This window comes from Ostrinia nubilalis, chromosome 4 (assembly GCF_963855985.1).
Source record: "Ostrinia nubilalis chromosome 4, ilOstNubi1.1, whole genome shotgun sequence".
NCBI classification, from domain to species: domain Eukaryota; kingdom Metazoa; phylum Arthropoda; class Insecta; order Lepidoptera; family Crambidae; genus Ostrinia; species Ostrinia nubilalis.
This window is the reverse complement of record NC_087091.1, coordinates 12099680-12114164: the sequence shown is the minus strand read 5'-3', so window position 1 is coordinate 12114164 and position 14485 is coordinate 12099680. Positions and strand designations below refer to the sequence as shown.

Genomic DNA, 14485 nt, shown 5'->3' with positions numbered 1-14485 from the left:
TAACGTGAGCTGATAATGCCTATACGATGACACAATCCTGTTCTTCATACACCAGCAAACAATAGTCCTAAAGCGATATAATAGTTCAACGTTGACATCACAGCTTAGCAAATGAAAACATCTTTTTACACAAGGGCTCTGCCCGTGTACAGACACGGTCGCCATTCAAGCATAGAAACGTTTAAAATAGAGCATCAGAAACAAGAAAAAAAGGTGAAAGGTCTGACCAATAGGCTTTGTTAAGGACCCACGTGCCGGAAGCCAACAAACAATAATTACTCTACATACTTTGTAGCTATCATAATATTTGTTATATAACAAGTGATTTCTCTTTATGATTAGTCTTCATATATAAGTGAAGCAATTTGCATCCGAGCTCAAATACTTCCGACGTTCGACAGCCATCGATACTTCGGGAAAATGTTACTCAAAGTGAGATGTTTTTTCTGTGAAGTGTGTGCTAAAAACGTGGTTTAAAGACAAAATTAAAGTGTGTGTTTGTGTTGCAGGTCATAACAGTGATATCACTTCTAAAAGTGTGCACCGGAGATGTCCCAGAGCATCATCAACCACAATCGAACCAAGCGATCTCATCTCAGAGTTTCGTGCGGCATGATGTACCGTTATCCTACAAGTTTAGTTCGGTTCATATCTATACTTCACCAAAGCCAGATCAATACAGACACAAGCCAGTCGTCCCAGCACAATTTGTGATCAGAGAGCCACCTCAAATACAGTACGCACCAATTCATAATGGTCAGAATCAATACCAATCAATACCTAGCCCTAGCCATATCAATTTAGCGCCTGAACGTAATTTGGAACCCAAACCATCTGATGATTTACCAAGTATAATCGGTCAGCCAGAACATTTGTCGTATGTGCCGGGGTATAATGTCGAGGTTCTTCAGTCTGTCAACAGGTATCCTGGGCATAATGCTGTGTACAGGAGCTATCCTAACATGTCTCCTAGCGACAAGCTAAACAAGGTAAAACATTAACTTATCGTAAGAACTGAGTAGAGCGACTACACTATAACGCTTTTGTAATGATTACAATCTTTTTTCCAGATTAATTTCCTAAATCAATATGTTCTTTATCAAAAGCAAAACGAGGAGTTTATAACATCAACTCAGGCACCAAAGCAGCATGAAGTCACTATCACAGCGCCGACGCCTGCGCGTCCGAAACAGACAATAGCGTTTGTGAAAAAAGAATACAACAAACAAAAACCACAACCGTAAGTAAATATTTTTGATGACACATACAAAATGTATAGTTTATTTGTACATCTACATCCTTATATTTCTCTGATACACCAATGTTGCCTATTTAAGAGTTCTGTTGGTATAAATAACTTTGCACAAGAAATTACCTAAAAATGATGACTAAAATCTACTGAGTTTTATTGATTGACTGAGTTGCACCATCTTACTTTAACTTTTGTTATAGTTACGGTCAATTTGATGCAACTCAGCCTAAGAATTAGATCTTCTCCCATCATATTACACTATAATGTGTAATCTATAAATGTAGAGTTTTCATAACAATCAGTTGTTATCCTATTGCAGTTGAATGTCTATTATATCTTCAATTGTCACATTCCAGGTTCCACGGCGGCAATCCACTGAGTGTACAAGCTCTACCTCGACTGAATGTACAAGCTATACCTGTATCTCAAGCAATTATGAGCGTGGAAGAGTATTTGCCGCACCCCAAAGCCCACAGAATGCTTTTGAACATAGCGCGCACGTACAACATTGCTCGCGGACAACTGAAGGCGCAACACGCTGGACTCACTTTCAACAACCCTACACACACCCAAGCATTTATTCAAATAAAAAACCCTTTAGAAGCTGACAAAAGCACCTTGCTCTCAGTCCAGAACAAAAACTTGTATTCGCCGGTGCATAAAAACCCGTAAATAGCTATGTAATTGTCATAACGAAGGTTTATTCCTTAGTGGTTATTTATGCAATGATATACACATCAACATAATGAAATGTTAGTAGGCACAAAATAAAACCAATGATTTATGATACACTGTTATGATATTGGAATAAACATCCTGAAATTGTTTGTAAATAGGGCGTAGAGTGAATATTTGTAGTTATATTTTTGTAAAAGCTATTAACACTTTAAATTCTTAAATAAATTATGTAATTTAATTTCTATTTGTTATCATATTTTTAAGTATAATTTATTAGGAACTGTTAATTTATTACATCTTACAAACTTTTACACGTGTTTTATTACAAGAAAACATCGATCTAACTACTTGTTGCATTGACCTATGATAGTCAACTATACTTAGTACTAAGCATGCCACTGGGGTTAGGTAATATTTTTGACACATAAAATTATGATAAGATCTAAGGACGAAATTCTCAATTGTGAAAGTTATCTTGTGACTGGGTACTAGATTTGTCAAAACATAACCCGAGGCAAGGTTGTTTGGTTTAGTTGTGAGTTGCCTTAAGCCTACTATGCCGAAAGAGTTACTATAAAATAGGCGGTCGAATACTATAGGCTATAGTCATTTGTTACTCATAACAAAATACAAACATGTTCTCCAAAGTGAGTAAAAGTTTTTATTTAAAAAATGCCCGTGAAATGAAAGTGATGGTGATAAATGAAAGTGATTTAAGTAGTGTTCAAGTGATGTTAATGGATTATTTTGTATTATAGGTGGTAGCTCTCTGCGCCTTCGTGGCTGTGGCCCAGGCTGGCCTCCTGGCCGCGCCCGCCCACTACTCCTCTGCCGCGGCGGTCTCTTCCCAGAGCATCGTGCGCCACGACCAGCCCGCCCCCGTCGCCAAGCTCGCCGTGGCCGCCCCCGTGTACCACGCCGCCCCCGCCCCCGTCGCCTACCACGCCGCCCCCGCCGCCGTCACCTACCACGCCGCCCCCGCCCCCGTGGCCTACCACGCCGCCCCTGCCGTCGCCTACCACGCCGCTCCCGTCGCCAAGGTTCTGGCTCACGAGGAAATCGTACGTACCGTTTTATTATTAACTGCAATATTTTAAATCAATTCTTGCTATAAAGTTATAAACACTGGATAGGATTCTTAAACAGATATTTTTCTTTCTTCCAGGCGCACCCCAAATACGAGTACACCTACTCCGTCGCTGACGGCCACACCGGCGACAACAAGTCCCAGCAAGAGTCCCGCGACGGCGATGTGGTGAAGGGCTCTTACTCCTTCCACGAGGCTGACGGCTCCATCAGGACCGTGGAGTACACCGCCGACGACCACAACGGCTTCAACGCGGTCGTGCACAACACCGCCCCCACCGCCGCCCCTGTCGTGGTTAAGGCCGCCCCTGTTGTGTACAAGGCCGCCCCCGTTGTGTACAAAGCCGCCCCCGCTCTCCAGTACTACCACCACTAATTTCTTAGGCACCATTCTTTAAGAAATGGACTGATCAATTATTTATTGAAATACACGAATAAGTTCGAATAAATCAATTTCCGTTTTAATTACCTTTAGCTTTATGAATATAGTAAGTAGGTACGTTCCAAACCCAAAAGCAAGATTTTTCTCACAGTCAATATTGTAGGCTCCAACCAACTTAATTTTCCATGCATGTCGGCCCTTAGTTCAACAAGCTATTGACTTCTTATGAAGGGTTATAAAGAAGTCTCGTCCTCGTTTGTTACTACAAGTGTCGTCAAAGGGAAGACCCCAAACCCAATATCAGCAACCGGGGCTATGGAATTATGGTGCCTATAGCATCTCTAATTTCAAAGCATACAAACTGATAATTTATTAACTGAACTAGCCTATCCTAGACAATTATTCGAATCAAGTTCTTTAAGTAGTAGTTTTAAAAAAAAACATAATATGAAAAATAATGGTTTCTGTAAAGAAATGCTGATTTCATTTTTTTCTTGGCTTTTGCAGTTTGCGTTTAGCCACAACGGTATTTAGATGTTTGTTTTACACAAATATTCATAGCTCCCTCTTCATGCTTGCAGCTCCGAGTTTTTCCAACAATTTTTTCCTGATGTCAACCGGAGGAGGGAAAACTGTGGGGGACAACGGGAATACACTGGTACTGGTAGTGAGGCCCAATGAGCACTATAAATAAATATCGTAACTGGTAGTTGAGCAAAACTAATTTGTTTATAAATACCTACACGAAGTTTGGTCGCTCAGATATGGTAGATACAGAAAAGTTGCAAAGTAAAATTGATGTAACTTTTGGATACAAAAAAGTAATTAAGATACCTGTAGTTATCTGGTAAACAAATGAATCTATTTATTTTACATACAGGAATATAGATAGATGCATTTAGTGCAAAAAGAAATAAAAATCTACGAAGAAAAGTAAAAAAAAAATACCTTTATTTACATTGGACTGTGTGCCTCGCGCGACTGGATCGTGGTTGATTATCCCAGCTTTTATCATAATATTTTTGAATAAACAATTTAAAAAATATCGAATCGTAATTTATTTCCCTTTTTCCTCATTGCGTAATCATTATAGGAGAGGCATAACTAGCATGCTTTTACATGGATGACTTGTAAATGACGACGGCATCGGCAGCATAGAGCAGCAGACAGTTCAAGAATTGGCTAGACACGAGCTAGTTAGGCTAGTTTCAAGCGTCACACGTAATGCAAAACTTCATCAAAATTTAAAAGTCAATAATAAGCAAAAGCATGCACATGATGTCGTGCCCTGTGTACCCAAACAACTGCACGCAGGAAGATTTACCTAATGAAGGCTACTGACAACGCCACTCTTGTGGCGGAGTTTTGGGCTGAAACTCTGTAAGGTTTGTTGTCGACACGACAAGAAGAAGAATACCCAAAAGATGTTTTTAGGAGGCTTTTGCTTGGGTATTGTTGGCTCCGTAACCCAGCATGCAGCTCGTGACAGTTCGCCGGGAAATCGTAATCAATACTAGGCTGAAGAACAGCAATAAGTATAGTAGGCGGCTTCTGCAAAAATTACCTGTTGCACCAGTAAACCGCGAGAACATAAGAACGATCTAAGTAACAGTTGATGTATCAGAAGGGGCGACTACATGAACGCCTCCTCGATGATGGAGCGTAGAGGCGCCCTCTCCTTCAATATGGCAATATGTTACAAAAAAATATAAAAAATATACCAAACATAAGTTCATAACATGCCCTTATATTATCACGCCAAGCGCCATCTACAACGATGTCTACAGTAAGGTAGATATTTTTACTCTCTCTGTGATGCCACGTAATCCCTCGCCAAGTTTAATTTTTAAGCAGGAACAGAACCAGCCCACTCAGAAACATACACGTATAAATACACAATTTCTTTTGCATACCTAGCAACGGCTAGGTATGCAAAGTAGTCAAGAAAGTAACGACTTTCTTGATAAAACAAATAAATAAAAAAATACATAACCTGCAAAGATAATAATCTTTCCCAGACAAAAAATAATTAAAGAAAGAAGAATTAATTCTACCAATACCGGTAAAAAATGTTGCTTATTGATTAAAAATCAATTATTTTAATTCGACATCTTATAACTTACATTATAAAGCTTCTTTGAGTGAATATGATTAATCGACTGAAGATTACAATCTTAAATCCAATGAATGAAAATAATCGTGACAGTGCCCCACAGCCTGTAGCAAGGTCACTATCTCGATTGACAACTTCTCCTAACAGCACTACGTTCAATGATATTCGAATTGCCTATGCAAATTTTTATGCAGTATATAAACGAGTTCACTCAAAAAAGTTATCAGTATTCGCTTAGTATTCACTCCAATAACAATGTTCTCTAAAGTAAGTTTGAGTTTAGGGATAATGATATAATATCTATTGTCATTTTCTCCTGAACTTCCTTAATTTTCTTATAAATTAATTAACAGGTCGTAGCTCTCTGCGCCTTCGTGGCTGTGGCCCAGGCTGGCCTCCTGGCCGCGCCCGCCCACTACTCCTCCGCCGCGGCGGTCTCTTCCCAGAGCATCGTGCGCCACGACCAGCCCGCCCCCGTCGCCAAGCTCGCCGTGGCCGCCCCCGTGTACCACGCCGCCCCCGCCCCCGTCGCCTACCACGCCGCCCCCGCCGCCGTCACCTACCACGCCGCCCCCGCCCCCGTGGCCTACCACGCCGCCCCTGCCGTCGCCTACCACGCCGCTCCCGTCGCCAAGGTCCTGGCTCACGAAGAAATCGTACGTACCGTTTTATTATTTACTGCAATATAATAAATCATTCCTTGCTATAAAGTTATAAACATTGGATAGGATTCTTAAACATATATTTTTAATTCTTTCAGGCTCACCCCAAATACGAGTACACCTACTCCGTCGCTGACGGCCACACCGGCGACAACAAGTCCCAGCAGGAGTCCCGCGATGGCGATGTGGTGAAGGGCTCTTACTCCTTCCACGAGGCTGACGGCTCCATCAGGACCGTGGAGTACACCGCCGACGACCACAACGGCTTCAACGCGGTCGTGCACAACACCGCCCCCACCGCCGCCCCTGTCGTGGTTAAGGCCGCTCCTGTTGTGTACAAGGCCGCCCCTGTTGTATACAAAGCCGCCCCCGCCCTCCAGTACTACCACCACTAATGTAGAATGAATTCGGAACTATTTATTTATTAAAATATTGTTTTAGAAAGAAATGTGTTATATTTTATTGTCCAGTTTTTGTTGAGAAACCTTATGAAATATGATTTTAGTTCTATAGATGAATATTAAACCTATTGAAAAAAATGTTGAATATAGGTAATATACGATTTTATCATCAATCACCATTCATACAAACAAGAAAAGTTAACGCCAACGCTACTAAATAAGTAAAACACAGTCGTTAAAATATGTATATCCGATTTAAATTAATAATTTACATCAATCTAATCTCAGACAAATAAGAAAACTGGCTTCAGTCCGCTATACTCTCACAAGAATAGAAAAATTAACGCCCGTGTTTCCCACTCAGTTCAATCCAGGATAAAAACAGCCTATATTTTATCTGGATCTCAAACTATGTCTATAGATTCTTTCATCAGAATACGCCGAGTGGTTTAGGCAAGAAAAGGTAATATGGAGACAGACGAGATTACTCTCGCATTAAAACATTATGTCCGGATTAGTTATTTTATTTTGTTGTTAGGAAAACAAACAGCAATTTATAACACACATAGAATTACTAAACAAACTTTTTAATAAAATTCTTGATAACATGTTACAAGTTCTCTAAAGTTGTCTAATTGTTTGATACGACAGTATGAAAATTAAACAATTATTAACATTTACGGAACATCAGCATCTTGAAATAAATAAATTTAATTTAATTAGGGAATCATTGTAACAAACGCGTTTGTGGCTGCTTGTTAAGTACTCCATTCGCATGGATTTCAAAAAATATCAACAACAAAGGGAAACAACAACAAATAACATCTATCCTCAAAAACTTGCGTTCATGTCCATGGGGGAGTGGAGTATTGTACTCCATTCCATACTTAGTCTTGATAGACAGGCAAAGTGTATAGGTACCGGTCAAATAAACTAACCTTACTATTAAAAACAACTAACCAAATTGTTCAATGTGATAATATTATTTTTCCGCCACAATGCCACATGCGAAGGCGTAGGTATGTGCCCTGAAAAGGGCATGGGACAACAATACCGATAAACAATTTGAATAATAACAATATGCGCCCACTTTGGTCCTTTGGCCTCTGACATCTAAACTGTTAATTAAAGATTGAACCATTTTAACTTTTTTATTATTTTCGAATAATTCCGTCAGTATAAAAAGGTTGGAAGGCGCTGAATGCAGGCCGCTACCAACCGGCCATTATGGAGATCATTGGGGGAGGCATTATGTTCAGCAGTGGATGTCCTATTTCTGAAATTATGATGATGATGATAGTGATGATTTATTTCCGAAGCACAAAGATATTTATGATAAACTCTACTTTATCTGCTCAGAATGGTTATGGCGTATAAATGCGTGAGTAGGTGCCGGCTTTCATACGTTTCAAAATCTTGGCACCGACTCCAAAGGTATCAATCATGGCATATTATTAATTCGTCCTAATAAATAAATAATTAGTAATTTATTTTTCAATTTTTTACTGCACGTTTTTCGGAGTCGGTTTTATTTTTAATAGAATTGTACATCAAGTATGGCATTGTAGACAATGTATTTCTGTTTCTAATATCATAGATTATTTTTTGTGTCAGGTAGTACCTAACATTTATTTTAGTAATTTTATGTCTACTGTACAACATAATGAAATTAATTAAGAAGAGTAAATTTTCATAAAGTATTCCTAATTTAAGCTTTATTAGTATACTCGTACTACGAGTACTACATGAAGCAAAAAATTGAACTATAAAAATATATACCTATGTATGAGTTAATAATTAAATAAATTATGTTAAAATTAGTTGTTTAGTAATTAGTTGCCGTGGCTGGGAGGAGCAGCGCCGTGTCCTCACTGCGGTCGTGGGCCAGGACCTTTCGCTTCCGAGCCTGGTCAACGCCTTTCTGGGAAGTGAAAGATGCTGGAAAGCGGTCGCCTCCTTCTGCGAGAAGGTCATCCTTCAGAAGGAGGCAGCGGAGCGCGAGCGGGAGAACGATCCTCTCGCCACATCGCTCCGCAGGCGGAGACGGAGGTGGAGACGGCGGTTGTACGACCGTTCTACTTTCCCCCTAGGTGGCGGCCAGCAGGCCGGGGGTGCGGGGGCACCCTTGTCACCTCCGTCTGACGGAAATGGCTTGGCGTTTCGGGCCATTCCCGTGGGCCCCCCACAATAGGGTCCGCCGTGTAGGCGGGCTGTCGCCGGGGGTGTCGCGGAAGTCTAAGGCTACGGCCGGATACTCGCGACACCCCCACTCGGGCGATGACGGAACGCCGCGGAGGTTTTAGTGGGTATACCTCGTCCTTTTCAAGACGAAGCAGCGCCCTTCACAGGGCACCGGGAGTCCCACTCACCACCCTGTCCCCCGGCAGTGGTGACGGTGCGCAAAGCATTTCCTCCGCGACAAAAAAAAATATTAGTTGCTGTAAATAGGTATTATCTTAATATTGTTACGGTACCTATATTTTTTGTTATGTGAGTATTTAATCATTAAAAAAATATTCAGACTTAATTTATTTTTTTAATTTTATTTAAACAATAAAATTTATCGTTAAGAACAAAAATCATTTATCATGAAGAATTTCTAATTTTATAATGTATGAAAATTATCGAAAGAGTGCTCAAAAGCCTGTAGCAAGGTCAAGATCTTGTTTTACAACTTGTCTTATCACTCTGTACGGTACTTGAACTGTCTTTGCCTGTGCTGTGATGCAGTATATAAACGAGTTCACTTGCAAAAGTAATCAGTATACATTTGCTAATCACCCATTTAACAATGTTCACTAAAGTAAGTGTGGGCACAAAAAAATGTCGATGATAAAATAATATTATGATACATTAGTGATTAATAAAAGTGACGTTGAAAATAAAAGTGATTCAAGTAGTGTTCAAGTGATGTTAAAAGTTTTTTTTTTTTTTATTATTATAGGTAGTAGCTCTCTGCGCCTTCGTGGCTGTGGCCCAGGCTGGCCTCCTGGCCGCGCCCGCCCACTACTCCTCCGCCGCGGCGGTCTCTTCCCAGAGCATCGTGCGCCACGACCAGCCCGCCCCCGTCGCCAAGCTCGCCGTGGCCGCCCCCGTGTACCACGCCGCCCCCGCCCCCGTCGCCTACCACGCCGCCCCCGCCGCCGTCACCTACCACGCCGCCCCCGCCCCCGTGGCCTACCACGCCGCCCCTGCCGTCGCCTACCACGCCGCTCCCGTCGCCAAGGTCCTGGCTCACGAAGAAATCGTACGTACCGTTTTATTATTTACTGCAATATAATAAATAATTTCTTGCTATAAAGTTATAAACATTGGATAGGATTCTTAAACATATATTTTTAATTCTTTCAGGCTCACCCCAAATACGAGTACACCTACTCCGTCGCTGACGGCCACACCGGCGACAACAAGTCCCAGCAGGAGTCCCGCGACGGCGATGTGGTGAAGGGCTCTTACTCCTTCCACGAGGCTGACGGCTCCATCAGGACCGTGGAGTACACCGCCGACGACCACAACGGCTTCAACGCGGTCGTGCACAACACCGCCCCCACCGCCGCCCCTGTCGTGGTTAAGGCCGCTCCTGTTGTGTACAAGGCCGCCCCCGCCCTCCAATACTACCACCACTAAATAATGAACATAACCAAAATTAGGACTGATAAATTATTTATTGCAAGATAGAAGAATAAATGTTGAAATAAACATTTACTTAAAAAAATTATACCTACTATATTATTTCCTTTTTACCCTATTTTAAGTGAAACAATAGTATAAACTTTTTAAAATACACAGAGCTCAGGCTAACGTTTTATGGAACATTAATTAAAAATACTTTATAGGTCTCATGAAAGATCTATTGTTATTTTCTTTTACCGATTGAAATAGAGCGAAGTAAAATTATGTTCAATACAATAATTAGGGTCTCGGCAAATGCACATGCGATGCTGCAAGTCATAAAAATTTTCATTATAAGTATCACAATTTTATTCATCTTAATAAATTCAAATTTTACGTATAAGTTGCAGGTTGATTAACTCATGGTATTTAATGTGCTTTACATATTTATTTTTTGAAACTACACACTACTTATTTAATGGGCTTCTGGCTGTGTGGCTTATGTATCGAACTACAATGCAAATAGGATTGGGGATTCGAACCTCGTAATGTTACGTGATGTGATGAATATGATTGGCAAGTACTACTGCGTCCCAAAAGAACCCGGGATAAAATACAAGGAGTAATTTCAATTATCAGTTCCCTTGACAGTAACTTCTATTAGAGGCAAAACACTTACGACAGCGCTTCTACCATTCCTCGAAACACTTTTCATACGCCTAAATTGGAATGTCTTTCAACGCCTTCGTCGTATTTTCTTTTGCCACCTCTATTGTCTACATGTGTATATTGTAGGTATACCCAGAGTCTTTTACGTATAACATTTTCCAGTAGGCCTAAGATGCGCGCATCGACAATGACATGATATGATAAGACAATTTTCGATCACGTAGATAATTTTATCATTTTCCCTAACATGGGACCATCGATAGAAAAGTCTATCGACCGCTATCGCGTGATAACCGAATTGTTGCCATATTAAGAAAAAATTGCGTTATTATGTTGGCCAACCTTGAAATATTTTAGCTCATTCGTTCAATCTCGTTCATTTCTGCTACTAATTCGGCTAAAAACACATATCTTAAAGCAGTGAGAACGTCATTAAAAAAAAGTTATGTCAATTTTGTTGACATTACATGACTGCTTGATTGTATTTGTTTGTGTTTTTAAAATTGTATTTTTATGTTTCCAGTCTTATTTTTAATATTTCTAAAGTACGGAAAATATCAAACGAAGAGATAACCAAGTTAAAGAAAAACAATGAAGAATTCCTAATCATACCGATAGTATTAAAGAATGAAGTCTTCAAAATTAACAGAATAACCGAACTCCACTACCTACCCCATAATGCGAGGTTTACAGTAATTATTCAACTTACATGAAGCAGTCAGAAAGTTTATTGAGATTTGAGAAATAAAGTTACACTCATAAGTAGCAAAGTAAGTACCTAAAGTCTAAAATATTAGCTATACTCCGCAGATCTTGATTTTCATAAGTAACAGCACCGGAGAAAAGGAAAAATATCTTTATTCCTACAAATAAGCTTTCACCTTCTTTCCTATATTTATTTCACATAGTTCTTTCACCGTGTAATAATACTGTGATCAATATTTTGTATGTAAACTTAAAATACAAATAGGATTAAGTAAATGTTTCTATTTATGAACTGTTTATGTAATTGTAATATTTATAATTGTGTTTAAATAATATTCTTTCTTTTTTTCAGACAGTGGATGAAGAAGTGTGGGATTATGAGTGATTATTTCATTCTAAAGCAGACATAATCAAGTCTTGCTCACTATCATGAAAATTTACAATAACAATCAGCAAGAAAAACTTCAAGGGTACTGGCTAGGCTAACCAATTCATGGAATTCTGTTTGTATTTGAAATTATAAATAGCTATTGTAAAACAAAAGTTTTCCAAATAAAGATTTTGTAAATAATGGTTGAATTATTTTGAAATTACACTGCAATAATGAATTTATTGCCTGCGTCCAGCGCCTTTCTGCTACCATTATGATGTCGTCCGTCCACCTTGTGGGTGGACGTCCCACGCTGCGTATTCCGGTACCCGGCCTCCACCCCAGAACCTTGCTGCCCCATCGGGCAACATGGAAAGCATTGGGGGAGGCCTAAGTTCAGCAGTGGACGTCCTATGGCTGAGATGATGATGAATTTATTATAATGGAATAAATTGTACAAGATTATCATCCTGTCACATTAAAGCCCTTAAAAAAGACCACATGGAGGAATTAGATTGATAGTAATGTAGAATGTATGTATGGTATCACCATCAAGTTATAAAATTAGTAAAATTCATTTATTCTCATTGTTATTATAGCAAGTTTGATTACACATCCCACCCAATGCTAATTTCTGACAATGACCAGCTCGGTCACCACATTCCGCCCCATTTTCAATAATTTTACAAGATTATGTACAGATGACAGTAGGTACTTAAATCAAGCTAAACACTGTGGGGTATCTCACGACATTAGCAACTTAATATGTATTGTCTGATGTACTGTTGACTGCCTACCTAAGTAGGTAAGTAATGGTTATTTTACAAGGTAGGTAATGTAATAATTAATATGTGGGTGGGACTGTGGGAGCACTAAGATTTTGCAGCTAGCGATTATAAACTGTCGCAAGATTCGCCTCACACTGATAAACTCTTGAACTAGAACTCAATCTAAGCCTAGAAGTAAAAGTATCACAAAGGTGCTAGATTCCTTTCTTTGAATTTTACTAGCCTCAAATTAGTCGTAAAATGTCATTTACCATTATAAATGATAAATAAATAGAGTTAAAGTAGCTTGCAAAAAAGTTAATCTCCTATCGTCTTGCTATCGTGGGCAAGGATCGAGGACGATAAAAACACCACATCCTATCCTATCGTGATGTCAAAATATGATATAGTTAGCGCTTCATGTTAGGGCTTGCCAGGTTTATCACAAAAAAAAAAACCAAATCTATCACTATCACATTTTGACAGATGACATGATAATTTTCGGGGTGCCATGTTAGCGCCGGTAGATAAAACGATATAGTGACGTCAAAATCGATATAACGCCGCGATAGCAGTTTATCACGGCGCGCATCTTAGCCCTGCAGACATCTTAAATGTGACAAATAAATTAAAGTAAAGCGTGCATTTCTTTCTACTAGGTAATTCGTATAATAATTGGATCTTTATAAGGCCGGCAACGCACCTGTAACGCCCCTGGGTCTGCGGGTGTCTATGGGCGACGGTAATCACTTACCATCAGGTGATCCGTCTGCTCGTTTGCCTCCTATCACATTAAAAAAAAAAAAATACCTAATCATTATTTTCAAAATGTAGGAATTTATGTTTTTATTTATAAGATCAAGATTCATAATAAAAAATGATCATTAGAAATCTAATTAACGATACCTTAGAAAATAAAACTACACCCGTTTTTCTACTAATCAAATTCGTGAGCTTATGATGTGACGTGAGGCATGAACTAAGTTAAATAAAAAGGTAATCGATAAACTAATACTAATACTTACATGAACAGGCGTAATGAGGTTGCGAAAATTCATTTAATACTAGCGGCCGCCCTCGACTTTGTACGCGTGGACCCCGTTTTACCCCCTTAGGAGTTGAATTTTGGAAATCTCGCCGTAAAAACCACCCTTGGACTTCAACGAACATTAAAAAAAGAATTGGTAAAATTGGTCCAGGCGTTGTTGAGCTATGTCCTTACCAATACATGTTTTTGGAGTCGGTTTTAATTTTTGTTAAAATTATGAAATAACAATTTTACACTAGTAGTCAAATATTGGCAAGCTTTTGTTCATATTCCTGAAGGAAATTACATGGTTTAAGGATAGGGCTGAGTTACACCGCCTAACTTTAACAGTAACTAAAGTCTATAACGATAACCCCTGCTTTTTGTATGGAGTTTGACAGATTTTTGACGTTTGTTAATGCTAAAGTAAGATGGTGCAATTCAACCTAGGTAGACAGTGTTTACTTACCGTGTATGATTATCATGACTTAAGTTCATCGATCATGCTTGGTGAACGTATAAAAACTTGCGATAATGGATAAAATTATGAATTTTACAATACAAGATAAAAAAAACGTTCCGTTTTAATTTTCAGTCCTGTTGTAGTTGCACGATTAGGGCAGTCTTATCGCTAAGAAATTAACCCATTTCTTGATTCCAGGCAACTATTATTTTATCTCTTTAACGATCTTTACTTCAGTATTACCATTCATGGTTAACAGTATAAAATAATAACGGATGTTAAGATCGAATTGATTTTA

The 14485-nt window shown here is 39.3% G+C and overlaps 2 protein-coding genes and 1 long non-coding RNA gene across 3 annotated transcripts; all 3 read left to right on the top strand.

Annotated features, from left to right (window-relative positions):
- The first annotated feature begins 393 nt into the window (after window positions 1-393).
- LOC135071140 (uncharacterized) lies at window positions 394-2239 on the top strand. Its single transcript, XM_063964908.1, has 4 exons — window positions 394-432; window positions 510-989; window positions 1071-1240; window positions 1609-2239. The coding sequence occupies exons 1-4, from the start codon at window positions 421-423 to the stop codon at window positions 1922-1924; spliced, it is 978 nt and encodes a 325-aa protein (XP_063820978.1). The 5' UTR covers window positions 394-420; the 3' UTR covers window positions 1925-2239.
- Window positions 2240-2523: 284 nt separating this feature from the next.
- On the top strand, window positions 2524-10206 carry LOC135071373 (uncharacterized). Its single transcript, XM_063965163.1, has 10 exons — window positions 2524-2577; window positions 2689-2991; window positions 3096-3390; window positions 5732-5778; window positions 5865-6167; window positions 6272-6567; window positions 8396-8623; window positions 9317-9377; window positions 9519-9821; window positions 9926-10206. The coding sequence occupies exons 1-10, from the start codon at window positions 2566-2568 to the stop codon at window positions 10199-10201; spliced, it is 2124 nt and encodes a 707-aa protein (XP_063821233.1). The 5' UTR covers window positions 2524-2565; the 3' UTR covers window positions 10202-10206.
- An 810-nt stretch (window positions 10207-11016) lies between these two features.
- LOC135071518 (uncharacterized) lies at window positions 11017-12133 on the top strand. The gene is made up of 2 exons (XR_010257267.1): window positions 11017-11625; window positions 11913-12133. It is a non-coding gene; the product is annotated as an uncharacterized LOC135071518 (long non-coding RNA).
- Window positions 12134-14485: the final 2352 nt, after the last annotated feature.

Bases quoted from the DNA above. Each gene is read 5' to 3' on its own strand.
- LOC135071140 (XM_063964908.1), top strand. The intron at 990-1,070 runs GTAAAACATTAA...TCTTTTTTCCAG, and splicing joins CTAGCGACAAGCTAAACAAG to ATTAATTTCCTAAATCAATA. The intron at 1,241-1,608 runs GTAAGTAAATAT...GTCACATTCCAG, and splicing joins AACAAACAAAAACCACAACC to GTTCCACGGCGGCAATCCAC.
- LOC135071373 (XM_063965163.1), top strand. The intron at 2,992-3,095 runs GTACGTACCGTT...TCTTTCTTCCAG, and splicing joins TTCTGGCTCACGAGGAAATC to GCGCACCCCAAATACGAGTA. The intron at 5,779-5,864 runs GTAAGTTTGAGT...ATTAATTAACAG, and splicing joins CAATAACAATGTTCTCTAAA to GTCGTAGCTCTCTGCGCCTT.